We start from the raw sequence: 20,957 nt of genomic DNA on the forward strand, positions 1-20,957 counted from the left end.
TGGTTCTCCCAACTGCTTTTTCTAGCTTTGAACTGAGCATGTTTGAGTTGGGCTGCTCTTTTGTGAGCAGTCATCTACCGGCCACCAAAGCATAAAAAGGATTTCCTGCAGGACTTTTCAGATTTTTTTGGGTGAATACACATCCAAATATGAGCAAGTTTTAATTGTTGGAGATTTTAATATTCATCTGTGTACTGGATGCTTTTGGCCTCACTCAATCAGTGAAAGACCCAACCCATGAATGCACGCAAACCCTGGACCGTGTTTTATCTTATGGTTTATCTATTTGTAACTTGGAAATTGGTGATGCATTGTTTTCAGACCACATGCCTATTTTATTTGATTTTATTCCTGTTTATAAACCTGTTAAGTCCTGCACTCCTGCTCGACGATGCCATGTATTTAGCTTCTCCACCGCTGCTCATTTCTCCACTGTATTTAATTGTTTAGATTTGCAGCCCTCTGTGTCTCTCAGCACTGAGGAGCTTTCCTTGTCAATCAGTCTGTGTGATGATGTGGCCCTGATTAAAACCAGGCTATTAAAGCCAAGATAGGAGCCTTCGTTGAGTGACCATACACGTGCCATTAGACGAGAATGCAGGAGAAATTAATGCATGTGGAAAAAGGACAAACTCCAAGTCTTTTTTGGTACATTGAGAGAGAGTTGGTGTCACTATCAAAGAGCTGTGAAAACTGCCAGAGCAAAATATTTCTCTGGCATTTTTGTTGCTAACTCTCACAAACTCCATGTTCTTTATAATACAATCAACACTGTTCTTATTGCGCATGAACCGGCCCCTCTGGAAGCGTCCAGAGAACTTTGTGATAAGTTTCTCAATTTTTTCTTGGACAAGGTTGTCAACACTAGTGCTTGTATCTCTCTTCCATCCCATGACCCTTCCATCGTGGTCCCCTGCCCTGTTGTATTTGATCATTTGGAGCCTATCTGTCTAGAGAAACTAGTTACCAGTATGAAATTGTCTGGTTCCCCCCCTTGATGTTGCTCCTCCATGTTTTCTTAAGGAGTTATTTCCTACTGTTGGCCTCTTGGTCCTTAATGTGATCAACAGCAGTTTGATATTTAATGTAGTACCAAACAATTTTAGACATGCTGTGGTGCAACCATTGTTAAAAAAATCTAGCCTTGATCCGTCTTCTTTTTCTAACTTTAGTACAATCAACTCTCACAAATTTGGGGGTGAAAATGGACCCCTGCCTGAACTTCGTCTGCCATGTCAACAGCGTGGTTAAGTCATCTTTCTTTCAGCTGAGACGCCTGTCAAAAATGAAGCCCCTCCTTTCTAGGTGCCACTTAGATACAGTAATCCATGCTTTTATTACTTCACATCTGGATTATTGTAACTCACTTTTGATCGGAGTTAGCCAGGTCTCCCTCTTCGTTTACAGCTGGTACAAAATGCTGCTGCACGATTTTTAACTGGTGCAGGTAAACGAGCACATAACTCCAGTTTTGGAATCCCTGCACTGGCTTCCTGTTCACTTTCAAATCCATTTTAAAGTTCTTTTGTTTGTTTTTAAGTATTTGAATAGTCTTAGCCCTTCTTATCTGTCCGATCTGCTTCACCTTTATATGCCATCACGTGCTCTTAGATCGTCTGACCAGATGCTTTTAGTCCTGAATCCCTTTTATAAATCTAGAGGAGATAGAGCCTTTGCAGCTCTGGCTCCTAAATTGTGGAATGAGTTGCCACTGAAGGTCAGGCAGGCCCCATGTCTTTCTGTTTTTAAAACTCGTATAAAAACTGTTTTTTCCTCTTTGGCTTTTAACCCAGGGTGAGCTAGCATCTGTGTCTTAATGTTGCACTCCATTGTATTTACAATGTTTTGATTTATTTTTTTTAAGTTGTTTTATTGTTTTTTGTTTCTATTTTTGTGCAAAGTAGGCAATGATGGCATTGTTTAACTAATATTTCAGTTTGTAAAGTAGAAATGAACAGACTAAAAAATTAGTTTTTAATCATTTCTAGTTTGAAAAGAGTTTATAAAAAGCTTTTTTTCTCAAAACCCCAAATGCAGTTTGCCTGAATCAGAGGTCTGTTGTAGATGGGATCTGAGTGGAATAGAAGGTTTATGATCTAATGCTCTGTCTTGCCACCTCCCAAAATTCCTCCCAATCATACATTGATCAGGGCTTCCCATGTTACTTTAGGAAAAAGTGATTACTAAATAATGAGAATTACATTTAAATAATGTCATTGTAAATAATTATCCATTATCACATATAAGGAATATTTTTTTTCTGTATTCAGGTGTGCCAGACCGCCCAGAAGAATTAGAGGTTACCAAGGTTACTAAGGATATGATCTGCCTAACCTGGAAAGCGCCCAAATATGACGGAGGTTCTGAGATCATCATGTACATCCTGGAGGTGCGTATGATTGGCAAGGACAAATTCACCAGACTGACAAAGGAGCATCTGATGGACAGGAAGTTCACATACGATGGCCTCCGGGAAGGCGACACCTACGAGTTCAGAGTGATTGCTGTAAATGAAGTCGGGCCAAGCAAACCTTCTTTCTGCACCAAACCAATCACCTGCAAAGATGAACTGGGTGAGGCCTTTTTCACCTTTAAATCTGTAATTATTACACTTAATTAATGCCAATGAATGTCTTTGTAAATTTGTGGTTGTATTTTTCTAATTTAAACATTTGAAATTCAGGATTTAAACATGAAAAATGACAGTATATGCATTTATATATCCATATTTATGTATAGATAACCATATAGCATTAATACATTGAAATATGTTTGAATTTTACATTTACTTGTTGGCTACAGTAGTTCCTGCTTTTTCTTATTTTAGAAGGGGGAGAAAATGATAAACCCTTTGCAGAATTGCCACCCTAACGTGGTGGAGAGGTTTGAGCATCCCCGTGACCCTGGGGGCTATGTTGTCTGGGGAATTTGCCCCTGGTAGGGTCTCCCATAGCAAACTGGTCTTAGGTGAGGGGTCGGACAAAGAGCAATTCAAAAACCTTGATGGATGAATAGCAGAAGCATCAGCACACCTTGCCCGGAAAAGGGAAACTTGGGCACCCCCCTGGAGCCAGGCTGGGAAGGGGGAGCTTGAAAGCGAGTTCCTGGTGGTCAAGCCTTGCCTCCTGGGGCTCAGTCAGGCCAAGCCCAAAGAAGAGACAGGATGCCACCTCTGTGTGGGCCCACCATCTGCGAGGGGCATTATCAAAGTCGGGTCCCATGTGAGTCAGGCGGCAGGCAAGGGAGGGTTCCTGGCCATGTTGATTCCCGGTGGCATAAACTAGCTCTAGGGACATAGAATGTCACCTCACTGATGGGTAAAGAGCCAGAGCTTGTGTGTGAGGTAGAGCAATACTAACTAAATATAGTTGGGTTCACATCTATGCACAGCTTGGGCTCTGGTACCTAACTCCTGGAGGGGGGCTCGAATCTTTTCTACTCTGGAGTTGCCCAGGGAGCGAGGCATTGGGCTGGTGTGGGGGTACTCACAAGTCCCCGGCTGAGCGCCTTGGTGTTGGAGTTTTCCACAGTGAATGAGAGGGTCACCTTTCTGTGGCTTCAGGCTGCAGGAGGTAAGGTTCTGACTGTTGTTTATGCTTATGTACCAAGCACCAGCAGTTCAGATTACCTAGCCTTCTTGGAGTCTCTGGATGGCGTCCTGGAAGGGGTGCTGTCTGAGGGTTCTGTTGTTCTCCTGGGTGACTTCAATGCCCCTTATGGGCAATGATGGAGTTATCTGAAAGGGTGTGGTTGGGAGAAATGGCTTCCCTGATCTGAACCGGAGTGGTTTTCTGTTATTGGACTTCTGTGCTAGGCATGGACTGTTCATAACGAACACCATGCTCGAGCATAGGGTGGTTCAGAAGTGTACTTGGTACCAGGCCACCTTAGACCAAAGGTCTATGATCAATATTGGAATTGTGTCATCAGACCTGCAGCCCTATGTTTTGGACACTCGGGTACAGAGAGGGGCAGAGCTGTCAACTGATCACCACCTGGTGGTAACCCAAATGAATAGTGAGGGTGAACTGGGTATGTCTGGCAGAGCCTCCTGTCCTTGAGATCTTTTTCTCACACCTCTGGGAGAGTTTTTCAGGTGTCCCGGGGGCCGTCAGGGACATGGAATCTAAATGGGCCATGTTCAGGTCCTCTATTGCCAAAGCAGCTTCTAGGAGCTATGGCCTGAAGGTCATTGGCGCCTGTTGCGGCGGCAACTGGAGGACCCGCTGATGGACACCAGTGGTGATGGAGGCTGTCAAGTTGACGAAGGAGGCCTTTAGAGATAATATAAGGTGAGGAGCTTCGTCATCCATGGGGAGCTCAGAGCCATTGCTCCTTCACATCGAAAAGAGTCAGTTGAGGTGGTTTGGGCATCTGATCTGTTCCTCCCTTTGGAGGTTTTTCAGGCATGTTCCACTGGGAAGAGACCTCGGGATAGACCCAGAACTCGGTAGAACAGAGGTCACTCTGGCCTGGGAATGCCTTGGGATCCCTCAGGAGGAGCTGGAGAGTGGCACTGGGGAAAGGGATGTCTAGGTTTGTCTCTTTTGGACCTGTTGCCCCCGCAACCCGACCATGTATAAGCAATGGATGGATGGATGGATGGATGGATGGATGGATGGATAGAAAATGATAAAAACAAAACAGGAAGAATAGAAAAATGGAAAACCTAAAGAATACTCTGAGTAATGTTTTAAAATGTTTCTGTTATTTTCTGTCCTTACAGAGCCACCGACCATTGAGCTGGACTTTCGGGATAAGATCATCATTCGTGTGGGAGAGAGCTGTCTGCTGCAGGGTCGCTATACCGGCAAACCAGCGCCATCCATTACCTGGTACAGAGATGACGAAGAGCTGAAGGCTGACAAACATATCATGTTTAAAAACACACCGATCACCATGTCACTGGGCCTGATGAAGTCCAAACGCGAGCACAGTGGCAGATATGTGGTGGTTGTGGAAAACAGTACCGGATCAAGGAAAGGCGTCAGCAACATCATAGTTGTTGGTACGTTTGGAACTTTAAAGAAAACATGGGTTGATACCATCAGCAGTACAAAACTTCTTTTTATTCTTTCTTTTTTTCCCTGCAGACCGTCCAACTCCTCCTGTTGGTCCTGTGGTGTTTGAGGAGGTGCACAGGGAGTATATGGTGATATCCTGGAAGCCTCCTCTGGACAATGGTGGTGTTGAGATCTCCAATTACATCATTGAGAAAAGAGATGTCAACAGAGAGATGTGGACCACAGTAACATCTGCCACAACCAAGACAACATGCAAGGTACCTAGGCCTGAAGTTTGTTGTGTTGTTACGGGATGTTCAGGGCTCTAGCGGAAGGGGGTTGCTGGAGTTCAGAGTTGTTAATATGTTGTCTCCTTTTACAGATTCCCAAGCTAACAGAGGGCAGGGAGTATATCATGAGAATCTCTGCTGAAAACATGTATGGCATCAGCGACCCACTAGAGTCTGAGGAGATGAAAGCTAAAGATCTGTTCAGTATGTTCATCACACCATCTTAAGGCTTCCTATAAATCATAGGAAGGGTTCAAGAATTTAATAAACAACATTTTCTTGTAGTTTGGTTTTTCATTTACACAAAGTTACACAAAATTCCTTATTTTACTAAATTTTATATTACATTCAAAATACTTGTGTTTTGGTCTGTAGTATAAAGTCTGTAAATAAATCATAAAGTGTCTATGTTCAAAGTATTTTAAATATATACATTATTTTTTATTGTTCCAATATTTTTTTTATTTTTTCCTCTTATACTAAGGAGTCCCTGAGGCCCCTGAAATGCCAACAGTCAGAGAGGTGTATGCTAACAGCGCTCTGGTGCTGTGGAACCGTCCTCGAGATGGAGGGAAGCCTATCATCAACTACATTTTGGAAAAGAAGGAGCCTGGAGCCAAGAGGTGGTCCAGAGTCACCAGAGACCCACTTTATCCAGCAACTCAGTACCGAGTTCAGGACTTAGTGGAAGGTTGCGAGTTCGAATTCAGGGTGATGGCTGAGAATGAGTTAGGAACCGGAGATCCAAGTGTCCCATCCAAACCTATCCTCGCTAAAGATCCCATTGGTCAGTCTGACATGTTTCTCTTCAATCGTCTTTTTTTACACTCTACATCTGAAATCAAAACAAGTGTTTTTCATTGACAAATCCAGAGTTCTGCCTTTTCTTGTGTTTGAAGAAGTAGACTTTAATTATTATTATTGAAACATTTGTAGCTTTGAGGAGGGTGAGGGAGCAGTTATTTCTATGAGGGTTTGATAAGTTGTCAGATGTTATCTTTATTGCACTTACAGCTGACTAAACTGTTTTCCCCTCATAGTGCGTCCAAGCCCTCCAGTAACCCCAGAGGTCTATGATAAGACCAAGGACTCTGTCAGTCTTAAGTGGCAAATGCCACGTCACGATGGAAAAGGACGAATCTTCGGCTACCTTGTGGAATATCAGAAGCCGGGTGCCATAGAGTGGATTCAGGCCAACGCAACTCCAGAGGAGTGCCCAGATCTCCATTATGTGGTAACTGGACTGACTGATGGACAGGAGTATGCCTTCAGAATCTTTACGGTGAATGCTGCTGGTAAATCCGACCCTGCCTATGTCAAACAGACCATCAAAGTCCATGACAGATCTGGTAAGGGGGCTCAGATGTAACTCAGCTCATGAATACATAATAGTCCATTTTTGCATTTGGAAATGCAGTGCAGTCCAACAAATTTATTTATGTATAATTTTATTTATTTATTTATTTTTTGTTCTAACATCTACTAAAATCTGTACACTTTTCTATTCCATTCTACAGAGGAGCCAGAGTTACTCCTGGATGCCAACATGGCACGTGACCACTTAGCTATGCTGGGTACTGATATTACACTGAGTGCCACCATCAAAGGTATACCAACACCAACAGTTTCCTGGAAAAAGAATGATGGAGATGTACCTTCACACATTACTGTTGCCGTTACTGCCACGGGCAGCAAAATGTTCATTCCCAAGTGCGTCCGTGTAGACTCTGGAAACTACACTATTACAGCTGAAAACGCAGCTGGAAAGAAATCAGCAACAGTTGCTGTGCTTGTGCTAAGTAAGTGAAATGTGTTCCAACTCCAATTTGTAATTATTTTTTAAAATCAGAATACATATGGACTTTACATATGCTTATTTCCATCAGACAAGCCTTCTCCTCCAAGGAATTTGACGGTGTCTGAAGTGACCAGTGAGTCTGCCTACTTAACTTGGAAGGCTCCAGAGGACAATGGTGGTGCTGTTATCTCACATTATGTTGTGCAAAAGAAAGATGTTGCTGCAGATCAGTGGGTACCTGTCGCTGCAGCTAATAAGAAGCTGAGTCTGATGGCCATGTATCTGATGGAAGGAACACAGTACCTGTTCAGGGTGGCTGCTGAGAACCAGTTTGGCAGAAGTGACTTTATTGTAACCAAGACACCCATCAAGGCTGTTGATCCTCTCTGTGAGTAAAAGTTACAATACATTACAATACATGCAGTGTGAGCCTCTGCTCTGTAAGCTCTCTCTCTATAAGCAGAGATAACCAATATAACATTTCAAGAAAATAGTTAGCATTGTTTACATTCCAAGTTAGTGTTTTAGATACCTCAATAATTAAAAATTATTTGTGCTTCTCTGACACCTTGAAGATCCTCCTGGCCCACCCAAGAACCTCCACCACACTGATGCAGAGAAGACAGAGGTGTGGTTGGCCTGGGAGTGGCCGGATCGCACTGGTGGAAGTGAAATTACTGGCTTCATTGTAGAGTACCAAGAAGATGGCCAGACAGACTGGGTTACTTTCAAGACTGTCAGTAATGACCACAGCCACGTGACAGGTCTGGAAGAAGGCAAGACTTACCGCTTCAGGGTCAAGGCTCAGAATGCCATTGGTGTAAGCCGGCCTGACACTAGTGTCCCAGTCACTTGCCAAGAGAAGACATGTAAGACATGTTTAGAGTTTTTATCAGTATAAAAGCTAGATATAGTGTCATGTAAAACTTGAAAACCTCACAACACTGTTGGTGTTTTGTTTTCTTTCAGTGCCACCCACTATTGAAGTTGATGTAAAGCTTATTGAGGGTGTTGTTGTTAAAGCTGGAAGTGCTATTGCTTTACCAGCTAAGATGGCAGGCATCCCACTTCCCACAGCCAGGTGGATGAGTGATGGCAAGGAAATCCTATCTGAGGGTCGATATTGTATCGACACTGCTGGATCCTCAACCATCCTCAGTATCCCAGAGTGCCAGAGAGGAGACACTGGAGAGTACATTCTCACTGTGTCCAATCCTGTAGGAAGCAAGACAGTTGCCCTTCATGTCACTGTGTTGGATCTACCAGGACCACCCATTGGACCCGTCAATATCTTGGAGGTCACCCCTGATCACATGATGATACAATGGAGGGCACCCAAAGATGATGGTGGTACACCTATCACCAACTATGTGGTGGAAAAGAAGGATGTCAAGAAGCCATGGGAGCCTTGGTCAGTTGTTAGCTCCAGCGGCACCAGCACAAAATCCAAGGTGTCAAGGTTAGAGAAGGGCCGTGAGTACATTGTTCGGATCCGTGCAGAAAACAAAATTGGCATCGGTGCTAGTCTTGAGAGTCCACCTACGATTGCCAAGCACATGTTTAATCCTCCTGGTCCTCCAGGTTTCCCTGAGTGTTCTGATATCACAGAGAATGCTGTGACAGTGGAATGGGCCCTCCCTGAGTATGATGGAGGTAGTCCTATCAGTGGATATGTGGTTGAACGAAGAGAAATGACAGGAAAGTGGATCCGTGTCAATAAAACTCCAGTGCTAGACCTAAGATACAGAGTCTCTGGTCTGTTTGAAGGCAACAGCTATGAGTTCAGAGTGTTTGCTGAGAACATTGCTGGCATCAGTGAGCCTTCACTCACCTCTGATCCCATTAAAGCCACTCGGGCTATGACTAAACCTGGACCTCCCAGTAATCTTAAACTAAAGGACTGGAGTAAGTCTTATGCTGACATCTGCTGGACCAAGCCCACAAGAGATGGAGGCAGTCCAGTTCTGGGCTATGTTGTTGAGGCTCAGAAGTCAGGAACTGCCCAGTGGGATAGAATCAATAAGGACCTTATCAAGATCTGTGCCTACAGAGTGCCAGGCCTTATTGAAGGAATGGAGTACAGAATACGCATCAGAGCTACCAACAGAGTTGGGGACAGTGAACCCAGAGAGCTGCCTGAGACGATTTTGGCAAAGGACATCCTGGTGCCCCCTGAAGTTGTGGTTGATGTATCTTGCCGTGACTCTGTGACAGTTAGGGCAGGTCAGATAATCAGTTTAATTACAAGAGTGAAAGGCAGACCAGATCCAGAAATCACATGGACTAAGGATGCCAGAGCCTTGTCTCGAGATAAACGCACTGAATTTAACAACAATTACCCTGTTTGTGAACTGGTCATTAATGACACTGTCAGATCAGATTATGGAAAATATGCCATTGCCGCTAAGAACAGCAGTGGGCAAGCACAGGCTACCATTTTAGTGAATGTCCTGGATAAACCAGGATCTTGTCAGAATCTGAAAGTGGCCTATGTCACCAAGAAATCTTGCATGGTCTCTTGGGAAAACCCTGAAGATAATGGTGGCACTGAGATTACTCAATACATTATTGAGTGTCGTCAGCCGAGCCAAAGAGGATGGATAGTGGTCTCCAATGATTGGACCAAGCGCCTGATAAAGGCTCCTCTTACTGAGGGTTGTGAATATTTCTTCCGTGTCAGTGCAGAGAATAAGATTGGTGTTGGGCCATCCACAGAGACCAAGACACCTATTCTGGCAGTTGACCCTATTGAGAAACCCGGTGAACCAATTGATTTCCATATATCTGAAATTGGCAAGACTTTCTGCTTCCTGAAGTGGAAGAAACCCGATTATGATGGTGGTAGTCGTAACCTTGGTTATCACATTGAAAAGAAACCAAAAGAGGCTGATGAGTGGGAGAGGCTTCACAAGGGTGCCATCAAGGAGACTTACTTTATGGCAGACAGATGCATTGAAAATCAAATCTACCAATTCAGGGTTCAGACCAAGAATGAGGGAGGTGAGAGTAATTGGGTAACCACAGGAGAAGTATTAGTTAAGGAGCAGCTGGTGGAGCCTGAGGTTAAGATTAAACTGGATGGATCCCTTGTTGTGAAAGCAGGAGACTCCATTGTTATGGAAGCAACAGTGAAGGGCAAACCCCAGCCAGATGTCAAATGGACAAAAGATGAGAGCACAGAGGAGATTAAGAAAGGCCCCAAGCTTCAAATTGAAACTGGTGTAGATTTCTCTAAGTTGTTGCTTACAGGTGCCAGACGCAGTGACAGTGGCAAATATGTTGTTACTGCCTCCAATAGTGCAGGAACAAGCTCTGCTAATGCCAAAGTGGTTGTACTGGATAAGCCTGGGCCCATCAGGGATCTCAAGGTGTCTGGCATCACCACTGACAGGTGCCATCTGGCCTGGGAAGTCCCAGAAGATGATGGTGGTTGTGATATCTACAACTACATTATTGAGAAATGTGAGACCAAGAGAGGGGTCTGGTCTGTCCATTCTAATGCTGTCATCACCAACAAAGCTAAAGTAACCCGACTCATTGAAGGTAATGAGTATATCTTCAGAGTTCGAGCTGAAAATAAAATGGGTCCTGGACCTGCCGTTCAGAGTGAGGCTATTGTTGCTGGCACCCAGTTCAGTGTACCCGATGCCCCTGAAGCACCAGAGGTCACCAAGATAGGCAAGGAGGAAATGACTGTGCAATGGTCCGAGCCTGAAAAAGATGGTGGAAAGCCAATCATTGGGTACCTGTTGGAAAAGAAAGAGGAGCATGCCATTAGGTGGTCACCTGTAAATAAGGATCCAGTCCCTGGAACTCGTTTTACTGTTCCAGGACTATTGCCACTCCATGATTACCAGTACAGAGTTAAGGCTGTGAATGAAATTGGCGTTAGTTCTCCAAGCAAAGCTTCTCGTGCGATCACTGCAAAGGATGCAGTTGGTACGTAACCAACAATAACTCTTTATATGCTTGTTGTTACTATAACAAAGCCTATTGCTACATACACCCTTCTGTCTATTTACAGAGCCTCCTGCACCTCCTACTAACTTGAAAGTTGTGGACAGCACCAAATCCACAGTCACCCTGGGATGGACCAAGCCTGTGTCTGATGGAGGAGCTCCTCTCATCGGCTATGTTGTGGAGATGAGGGTACAGGGGACTGCAAAGAAAGGAGACGATGGCTGGAAGAGATGCAATGTAGCAGCTCAGCTTATTGTGTGCGAGTTCACTGTCACAAGTCTTGATGAGAAGCTTTCGTATGAATTTAGGGTGTCAGCTCAAAACCAGGTAGGCATGAGTCTGCCTTGTGACCTGGATGCTGCTGTGATTCCACGAGATATTCTAGGTAAGGACATTATTGGATGTTAGGCAGCTTTAAGGTGAACACAAACCATACCAGTTTCACAATTTTAGTAGGTTTTATGAACTCATATAAAAATCTGTGGCTTTATCACTGTTTCGTCCAACAGAGGCACCAGAGGTTGACTTGGATGCCAACCTGAAGCAAGGTCTGACAGTTCGGGCTGGTTGTCCCATTAGACTGTGTGCTACCATCAGAGGCAGACCACCTCCCAAGGTCATATGGAGAAGGATGGGTATCGATAATGTGGTCAGAAAGGGTAAAGTTGACATCATCGACACAATGACCTTCTTGGTCATTCCTGACTCCACCCGTGATGACTCTGGCAAATACTGCCTGACTTTGCAGAGCATTGCAGGAGAGAAGGCTGTCTTTGTCAATGTTAAGGTTCTGGGTAAGTCTACTCTTTTTAAAACAATTGTTTCACTGCTGCTAAAAATCTACCAGAATGTTTTTTTTCTATGCATCAAGAAAATACATTCTTGTAAATGTAATTATTATAAGTAAATTAAATAAATGTCATTGTTCCAAACAGATACTCCTGGACCTGTAATGAACCTTGAAGTTACAGATATCAAACAGACATCGGTCATGTTGACTTGGAATCCACCAGAGATCAATGGTGGCAGTGAAGTGACACACTACATTGTTGAAAAGCGTGACATTGACCGCAAGACATGGGCAACTGTTAAGGCTGAAGTTCAGCTAGATAAGATTCCCTTTAAAGTCTCTGGTCTGATGCCTGGCACTGAATACTACTTCAGAGTCACAGCTGTCAATGAGTATGGCTCTGGAGTTCCCAGAGCAACACCTACATCCTACCTGGCTTCTGATCCTGTCAGTAAGTACCTGTTCAATCACAGTACATCACACGAGAAAGAAAAGCTCATGTTACTCTCCCTTACAAAGTCTCAAGTCTTTTTTTACTTAATAAAAAAACAACTTTCAACTCATCCATTTTGTTTTCAGGCAAGCCAGATCCCTGTCAGAAGATTGAAGTTCTTGAGATAACTAAGAACAGTGCTATGGTTGGCTGGGTGAAGCCTGAAAGAGATGGTGGAGCCAAGATTGATGGTTATGTAATTGAATATATTGAAGTTAAACCTCCTCCAGAGCCACCAGCCCCTGTGGAGGTTAGTAACAAAACTAATGTTTTCTGACTGCATCAACAAAAAACAATAATAATTATTTGGTTTTCAAACATTTTGAATCAACAAAACATAATCTTCCATATAGAATGCGTTAAAATCTCATTTCCAATTTGCAAGTATAACCATTCTTACAATATTTTGCAATTCAGACTTGTGCTCTTATTAAAACTAAAGTTTGAATCTCTAAGCTTCAATTAATAAACCCACTCACCATAGGTTCCAGAGGGACAGGAACCTCCTCCACCACCTCCACCAGTGATAGAGGAGGAAGAAGAACCTGTGAAGGAGGTGTGGAATGCATACACAACAGTCAAAGGTTTAACAATCAATATCAGTGGACTAAAGGAGGGAAAAAAGTACAAGTTCAGAGTGGCTGCCAAGAACATCATGGGCTTGAGTTCCTTCACAGAGACCAGGGAGCCAGTTGAGATCAAAGAGCAGATGGGTATGTTGGAATGTTGTACTAATAATTTTTAACAGCTGTAGTCACTTTATCTTATATTTGATTGTCTCACAATATAATTATTTTGAAATAAATAGTTATTAAAGCATCAAAAAAGCTCAATCATAGGATTTAATGTGACAACCATTTGTTATTTTAACACTGTCTAATTGAACTAATTTCTAAAATGTTTTTTGACCAACAGTGGAGCCAAAGATTGTTATGCCAGAAACAGCAAGTGCTAGAGCTGGAGCCAAACTTCGAGTGGAGGCACTAGTTTCAGGAAAACCATCCCCAATCTGTAAGTGGATGCGTGGTGAGAATGCAGTGGTCCCATCCAGTCGTTTGGCTGTGCACCAGTCTGGAAACTTGTGCGTCCTGATCATCAAAGACGTAACAAGGACTGACAGTGGAGAGTATAGTCTTGTGGCTGAAAATAGCACTGCAAAGGTTTCCCAAGTGTTAAAGATTGTCATCAGAGGTATGTGCCACTCCTGTTAAAATGCCAAATGCCAAATCAGTTTATATTTTGATAATCTGCAACATAGAATTAATTAACATGACTCATACAATTCTGTGTATTTCAGACATCCCTGGTCCTCCTGAAGGCCCTGTGGAGATCAGTGAAATTGATGCTGATTCTTGCTCCCTGTCATGGAACAAACCTCTGGAAGATGGGGGCAGCAATATCACAAACTACGTGATTGAGAAATGTGATGTGAGTAGAGGCGACTGGGTGACAGCCCTCTCTTCCTGCTCAAAGACCAGTTGCAGATTGGGAAAACTTATTCCTGGAAAAGAGTATGTGTTCCGCATCCGTGCTGAGAACCGCTTTGGTGTGTCAGACCCAATTCAGTCTGATAGGATGGTTGCCAAGTTCCCATTTGGTAGGTGTGGGTGAAATATGCCCCAAGTGTGGGTCTTGGTTAGCCTTAGATATAACATTTATTCATTTATTTATTTATTTGTATTTTGTCACTAGATGTTCCAAGTGAGCCCCTAAATTGCCACATCAACAAGACCAACAAGGATTGTATGTTTGTTGCCTGGGATAAGCCTGACAGTGATGGAGGTAGTCCCATCACAGGTTACTACATTGAGCGAAAGGAAAGGAACAGCCTTCTGTGGGTGAAAGCCAATGACACTGTTGTCCGCAACACTGAGTACCCATGTGCCGGCCTTATTGAGGGTCTGGAATATACCTTCAGAGTATCAGCTATTAATCGTGCTGGCCAGGGCAAACCAAGCAAGAAGACTGACTTTGTAACTGCTAGATCACCAGTTGGTAAGTCTACTATCAACACCTGTTCACTCAGTAATATTTTATTCTACTAGTTTGCTTACTTTTACCCATTTGTCTGTATGTGTTATAGACACCCCAGGTAAACCTGAGGTTTTGGATGTAACCAAGAACTCTGTCACTTTGGTTTGGGCCCGTCCAAAGAATGATGGTGGAAGCAAGATCATTGGCTACTATGTTGAGGTGATGCAGGTGCCTGGAGACACATGGATACGCTGCAATACCAGCAGTCAAAATGTCCCCAGGGAGGAGTATACAGTAACCGGTCTTGAACGAGACCTTCAGTACCAGTTCAGAGTTATTGCCAAAACTGCTGTAAACATGAGCAAACCCTCAGAGCCCACAGACCCAGTTTTGGTCTGTGCTGAGAATGGTGAGAATTTTTATTTAACACTCTCGTGAAAAACTGATAAATTAGCCAGTGCAGTAAAAATGTTCTTGTAATTATTGTTTTTACCATAATGGATTTTCTTTAAAGACAAATTTTTGAGAAACCAAGTTTGTTTATTCCTGTCATATTCTATAAATACAGTTCCTCCAAAGATTGACCTCAGTGCAAAGATGCAAAAGGGTTTGAAGGTGAAAGCTGGAACCACAATCCTCCTGGAAGCTGATGTGTTTGGTAAACCTATGCCCAGAGTCACTTGGAAGAGAGGTGATGATAACCTGAAATCAGGTGAAGGTCAAGTCATTACCCATCAAAGGCATCATTTCCAGCTAGAGATGACAGCAGTTACTAAAGAACACACAGGAACCTACACAATATTGGCTGAGAATGCCAGTGGATCCAAGACAGAAGAGATCCAGGTCATCATACTTGGTAAGTATGCCCATTTCTGGATTTAAGTATGCTTGTTGATAACCGACCAAAAACAGATTCACATTAAATTTTACATGAGCATTAAGATTGGATTTATGTTTCCTCAGATGTGCCTGGTCCCCCTGCCAGTTCCAAGTATGTTGAGGTGTTTGCCAACAGCATCAAGCTGTCCTGGGAGCCTCCATTGAAAGATGGCGGTGCCCCTATCAACAACTATATTGTGGACAAGCGTGAGACCAGCAGAACTGACTGGGCTCAAGTTTCAAACAAGATCAAGGGTGATGTATTGGAGTTTAATGTGGAGAAGTTAATTGATGGCCGTGAGTACCAGTTCAGAATCCGTGCTGAAAACATGTGGGGGGTTGGAGACGCCTGCATCACCCACCCAGTCATCACCAAGAACCCATTCAGTGAGTCATCATTACTTTTTAGTTCAAATTCATAAATAAACTTTCCAAAGGAGCTACTGTTAAAATCTAACTTACACCTGTAATAGAATGGAGACACAAGCACCAGCTGCATTAAACCTTTTGTCTGGCACATCACATATTTTATTAACAAATTTTTTGACTCACTGAGTCTGGATTGGATTTCTAATTTTAACTTGAAAATACAGTTGTAGTCTCTTAACAAAGATCTTTATTATGGTATAACTTTCAGCTGTCCCTGGTCCTTGTGAAGCCCCACTGATCACCAATGTGACCAAAGACCATATGACGGTAAGTTGGAAGGAGCCTGCTGATGATGGAAAATCCACCATTCTGGGCTACATGCTAGAAAAGAAAGAGACCAAAGAAATGAACTGGAGCAAGGTGACCAGAAAGTCCATAACGGAAAGGATGCTTGAAGTAACAGGACTAACAGAGGGAGTTGAGTATGAGTTCAGAGTGATTGCTGTCAACGTAGCTGGGCTTGGCAAACCCAGTGAACCTTCTGCTGGCACTACTGCACAGAATCCCATTAGTAAGTCTCAATATTTATCACCCATTTGCACTGATTTTCAATACGAATTCCTCATGTCAAAGCTTTTATGTGTCATCTAAAATTCATCATTGTGCTCTTTGCCAGCTCCTCCTGGACCTGTTATCAACCCCAGTGTGACTGACACCACCCACAGTACCATCAGTCTTACATGGACTGCGCCTGCTAACAATGGTGGAAGCCCTATTATTGGATACTTAGTGGAATGCAAGAGAACTGACACTACTGACTGGATCCGCTGCAATGTTCCCAGAAACCTGCAGGACACCAGCTACATCATTCAGAATCTCATTGACAAGTCTGAGTACCAGTGTCGTATCACTGCTGTCAACAGAGTTGGTTTCAGTGAGCCAGCTGAAGTGCCTGGAAAGCATGTAGCCAAGGACATCATTGGTATGTATGATTTAGATTTCCTGGGTTGGATTCAGTTTCCTGTAGTGAGAGTTATCTTAAACTGGACACATTGTAATCAGTGTAATATTTTAGACAAAAAATACAAAATTCAATCCTTCAGACATTTAAAACTCACCAAACTCTGAAAAGTTTAGCTTATTCATTGCAGAATTCTGACAAAACATAAAACATTATTAGGCAGACATTAAAAGAGATTTCATTATTTTGGTATCATTTATAAAATAATAGCTTGAAAACTTGATTATACTCTAAATATTAAATGCACTCTGTATCTTTACTCAGTTGCTCCTGAGGCAGAGCTGAGTGCTGAGTTAAAAGAAGGTCTGCAGCTTCAGGCTGGTGCTACCATGAAGTTGTACGCAACCATCAAGGGTCGTCCCCCTCCTAGGATTACCTGGGCAAAGATGAACACCAATATTAAGGACCGTCAGGGCATTGTCATCAAATCCAGCAACACAGACACCATGGTGATGGCAGAGAAGGTCAACAGATATGATGCTGGCAAATACATTTTGAACCTAGAAAGTTCAGCTGGAATGAAGATGTACACTATTGTTGTCAAGGTTTTTGGTAAGTAAAAAAAAGTCCTTTGCTCTTTTTGTAAATAAATTCATTCTTTGAATTTTTCCTAAGATCAGTAAAGTAGGTATCCATCCATCCATCCATCCATCCATCCATCCATCCATCCATCCATCCATCTGTCTGTCTTAATACAAATATATAATGTTGTGCACACTACAAAAATGCACGCTCTCTAAAATGAAATTTAAAAAAAAAAAACTGTTTGGGGTTCAAGGCCATCATGATTTGTTTTTTTGGGGGACTTCCAGACACTCCGGGGCCACCAGCAAACCTAATGGTGAAAGAAACATCCAAAGACAGCGCTGAAATCTTCTGGGATGCTCCTCTGATTGATGGTGGTTATGAAGTCACCCACTACATAGTGGAGAAGCATGACACTGAGAGAAAGGCTTGGTCTGTTGTCTCAAACAATTGCACCAAGACGTCATTTAAGGTTCCAGACCTGGATGCTGGCCGGTCCTACTGCTTCAGAGTGTCAGCAGTCAATCAGCTTGGTAAAGGAGAAGCTTGTGAGACAGCAGACTCCGTTAGAGCAACAGGTGGGTTGAATAACAGCCATACTTCTTTAAAGTTCTTAAACAAAAGTCATATTCACTTAATTTAACTTTTTCAGAGGAGCCTGGGCCTGTCATGGACTTTAAAACCCTGCTGGTGACCAAAGATTCTTGCACTCTAAGTTGGAAGAAACCCCTCAGTGATGGTGGCAGTCGCATCATTTGCTATGTGCTAGAAGTTCTTAATGGTGATGACAAATACAAGGAGCTTATGAGGTCCAAGAATATGCAGTACAGTGCCAAGGACCTGGTAGAGGACAGAGAGTACACCTACCGAGTCAAAGCTGTAAATGACTCAGGAGAGGGCTCTGCCAAAGAACTGAAGGTGATTGCCAAGGATCAAATTGGTAAGTACTTATATTTATGGATCTTCCATACAAAGACTTGTAGAATCATGCAGTATTCAGAGAGGAGGTTTAATTTTTTTTTCTCCCTTAAGTTCATCCAAACTGTGACTTAAGAGAACTGCCCAATATGTGTTACATTGCCAAGGAGGGCAGCACTGTTCGTCTGAAGATCCCCATTATTGGCAAACCTACTCCTAAGGTTACCTGGAAGAAGGGAGAAGATGAAGACCTCACAGACACTGGCAGGGTATGTGCAGAGTCATCTGCAGTCAATACCACCCTTCTAATTAGGGACTGTCAGAGGACTGATGCTGTTAAATACACCATCACCCTGAGAAATAGTGCTGGCACCAAAGAGTCGACTATCTTCCTCAGGTAAGCCTAAAGAAAACATAAAGAATTTTCTTTTGAATTTGTGTTTGAGTTTTAATTGTATCAATAAAACACAAGTTATGGTTAAAAACATATCAAAGGTATTTTTTTGCCTAATGCCAGGGTGGTGGGTAAACCTGGCATCCCTGTTGGACCAATAAAATTCAAAGATGTTACTGCTGATGGTGCTACACTGAAGTGGGGTATTCCCAAGGATGATGGTGGCTCAGAGATTACTAACTATATCTTGGAAAAGAGGGATTCCATCACCAATATGTGGGTGACCGTGTCTTCCACTGTGGAGACCAATAACATGAGGGTGACGGGTCTCCATGAGGGCACAGAATACATATTCAGAGTCAGTGCTGAGAACAAGTATGGCGTTGGAGAAGGACTCAAGTCTGAGCCTGTTGTAGCTAAACATCCATTTAGTAAGTGACTCTTTTTTACTCTGAGGTTTAAGTTTGTCCTGAACATAAAACATTACTTTTGATAACCTGAATACACTGTTTTTTCACAGATGTGCCAGATGCACCTGCACCTCCGCAGATCATGAGCATGCGCCATGACTGTGCATACTTGGCCTGGTCTGACCCCAGAAAGACTGGAGGATCTCCTATTACAGGTGCAGTCTGCTTATAAACTTCATCTACCCTTTTTCTAACAGTGGAGTGATTTTATGTACATATTATCAATTGTCTTTTTTTTTATTCATGAACGTGAGATGAGCTTACTCTGGATTTTTTGCCACACTTTGATTTTATGTTCAGGCTATCACATTGAATTTAAGGAAAGGAACAGTATGTTGTGGAAAAGGGCCAGCCCAGCTGCGTTAAAGATGAAGGAACACAAAGTAACTGGGCTGACGGAAGGTCTGGAGTATGAGTTTAGAGTAATGGCTATTAATGTGGCTGGAATTGGCAGACCAAGTGCTCCAACTGATCCGCAGGTGGCACTGGATCCCATTGGTAAGTTTAAAAGAATAAAAGTAGCACCAAAAATAGAGATACAAATCATTTGCACATTCAACAATGTATTTTTGTTTTAAATTAATAGATGCTCCTGGTAAACCTGATGTAGTCAGCATCACAAGAAGCAGTGTCACACTCCAGTGGACTGAACCTCAGTTTGACGGCGGCCATAGGTTGACTGGCTACATTGTGGAGAAAAGAGATCTGCCTTCCAAGATCTGGGTGAAAGCCAACAATGTGAATGTTATGGAACCTGCATTTACTGTTGTTGATCTACAAGAAGGCTGCAAATACGAGTTCAGAATAAGGGCAAAGAATGCTGCTGGTGCCCTCAGCCCACCTTCCGAGCAGACAGATACCATTATCTGTAGAGATGAATATGGTGAGATGAACAACACTATTCTAAGCATATTTAGTCAGACATCGTGAGATTGAACTGTTGATTAGGCTATGACATAACAGGTCAAATGTCTCCCATTTTCTCCAACAGCTGCACCAACCATTATTATTGATGCTCAAGTGAAGGAAGGTCTGACTGTGCGTGCTGGTGACACTATTGTTATCACTGCCACAAGCATTTTAGGCAAACCTGCACCGACTTCATGCTGGTCTAAGGGAGGAAAGTATTTTAAACCCTCTGACCTTGTTCAAATTGAAACTACTACAACATCATCTACACTGTCTGTAAAATATGCGGGCAGGAAAGATTCTGGAGAGTACACCATCACTGCCAGCAACCCCTTTGGTGTGAAAGAAGAAACTGTCAAGGTCAAAGTTCTGGATGTTCCTAGTGCTCCTGGACCCATTGAATGCAGTGGCATCTCCTCTGAAAAGGTGACTCTTACCTGGCCAGCCCCTACTGAAGATGGAGGTTCTCCTATCAAATATTACACCCTGGAAAAGAGGGAGACTAGCCGTCTTCTCTGGACAATCCTGGAAGAAAAGGTCATTGACTGTCACTATGTGGCCAACAAACTCATTCAGGGAAATGAGTACTTCTTTAGAGTCTCTGCTGTGAACCAGTACGGCACCAGTGAGCCATCTCATTCTGAGGCTGTCAAGATGATTGACAGATTTGGTATGTACAGCTAGTTTATGTCATTAGGCTAATTTTTTTATTAACCTTATTTAGCTGATAATTCAACCACAAAACATCTACCTGTCGGTCTGCTGTATCTTCTCAAACCCATCTGGAAGCAGATAGTGTTTTTATAATGAATGGTGTGTTTTTCTTGTCTGTAGGTCCCCCTGGTCCACCTTCGAAACCAGAAGTTGAGAAAGTTGATGGACATTCAGTCACTTTAAACTGGAGAAGACCAGCTGAAGATGGCGGAAGTGACATAATAGGTTATTGTATTGAGAAAAAGGAAAGGAAGGCTATGAGATGGGTTAGAGCATCCAAGAAATCCATTGCTGAACTCAGATTTGAAGTCCCAGGTCTCACTGAGGGTGTTGAATATGAGTTCCGTGTTCTTGCTGAAAACAGAGCTGGTTTTGGAGAACCAAGTGAACCTTCAATGCCTGTTAAAACAATAGTTGCTGCTTGTAAGTAAAAATATAAGAGGAACCTGC

At 43.0% G+C, this 20,957-nt stretch overlaps 2 protein-coding genes across 2 annotated transcripts in view; both read left to right on the forward strand.

Annotated features, from left to right (window-relative positions):
• LOC112451394 (titin) overlaps nucleotides 1-20,957 on the forward strand; it is a gene marked incomplete at its 3' end in the record, with an annotated part of 470,585 nt that overhangs the window by 185,246 nt on the left and 264,382 nt on the right. The gene's annotated exons all lie outside the window — the stretch shown is intronic.
• The window catches only part of ttn.1 (titin, tandem duplicate 1), a 144,512-nt gene that overhangs the window by 80,332 nt on the left and 43,223 nt on the right, over nucleotides 1-20,957 (forward strand). Inside the window, exons 142-174 of the mRNA XM_037975997.1 lie at nucleotides 2,271-2,573; nucleotides 4,727-5,008; nucleotides 5,094-5,281; nucleotides 5,386-5,497; nucleotides 5,778-6,080; nucleotides 6,334-6,642; nucleotides 6,811-7,092; nucleotides 7,180-7,479; nucleotides 7,667-7,960; nucleotides 8,061-11,030; nucleotides 11,116-11,436; nucleotides 11,561-11,845; nucleotides 11,987-12,292; nucleotides 12,421-12,584; nucleotides 12,819-13,047; nucleotides 13,250-13,525; nucleotides 13,632-13,931; nucleotides 14,027-14,329; nucleotides 14,418-14,717; nucleotides 14,877-15,164; nucleotides 15,272-15,574; nucleotides 15,825-16,127; nucleotides 16,233-16,538; nucleotides 16,842-17,129; nucleotides 17,390-17,680; nucleotides 17,755-18,042; nucleotides 18,135-18,417; nucleotides 18,538-18,845; nucleotides 18,935-19,039; nucleotides 19,185-19,382; nucleotides 19,471-19,767; nucleotides 19,876-20,463; nucleotides 20,628-20,930. Coding sequence (XP_037831925.1) covers nucleotides 2,271-2,573; nucleotides 4,727-5,008; nucleotides 5,094-5,281; nucleotides 5,386-5,497; nucleotides 5,778-6,080; nucleotides 6,334-6,642; nucleotides 6,811-7,092; nucleotides 7,180-7,479; nucleotides 7,667-7,960; nucleotides 8,061-11,030; nucleotides 11,116-11,436; nucleotides 11,561-11,845; nucleotides 11,987-12,292; nucleotides 12,421-12,584; nucleotides 12,819-13,047; nucleotides 13,250-13,525; nucleotides 13,632-13,931; nucleotides 14,027-14,329; nucleotides 14,418-14,717; nucleotides 14,877-15,164; nucleotides 15,272-15,574; nucleotides 15,825-16,127; nucleotides 16,233-16,538; nucleotides 16,842-17,129; nucleotides 17,390-17,680; nucleotides 17,755-18,042; nucleotides 18,135-18,417; nucleotides 18,538-18,845; nucleotides 18,935-19,039; nucleotides 19,185-19,382; nucleotides 19,471-19,767; nucleotides 19,876-20,463; nucleotides 20,628-20,930 — 11,976 coding nt within the window. The remainder of the gene's footprint in view (nucleotides 1-2,270; nucleotides 2,574-4,726; nucleotides 5,009-5,093; nucleotides 5,282-5,385; nucleotides 5,498-5,777; nucleotides 6,081-6,333; nucleotides 6,643-6,810; nucleotides 7,093-7,179; nucleotides 7,480-7,666; nucleotides 7,961-8,060; nucleotides 11,031-11,115; nucleotides 11,437-11,560; nucleotides 11,846-11,986; nucleotides 12,293-12,420; nucleotides 12,585-12,818; nucleotides 13,048-13,249; nucleotides 13,526-13,631; nucleotides 13,932-14,026; nucleotides 14,330-14,417; nucleotides 14,718-14,876; nucleotides 15,165-15,271; nucleotides 15,575-15,824; nucleotides 16,128-16,232; nucleotides 16,539-16,841; nucleotides 17,130-17,389; nucleotides 17,681-17,754; nucleotides 18,043-18,134; nucleotides 18,418-18,537; nucleotides 18,846-18,934; nucleotides 19,040-19,184; nucleotides 19,383-19,470; nucleotides 19,768-19,875; nucleotides 20,464-20,627; nucleotides 20,931-20,957) is intronic.

This window comes from Kryptolebias marmoratus, linkage group LG6 (genome assembly GCF_001649575.2).
Source record: "Kryptolebias marmoratus isolate JLee-2015 linkage group LG6, ASM164957v2, whole genome shotgun sequence".
NCBI classification, from domain to species: domain Eukaryota; kingdom Metazoa; phylum Chordata; class Actinopteri; order Cyprinodontiformes; family Rivulidae; genus Kryptolebias; species Kryptolebias marmoratus.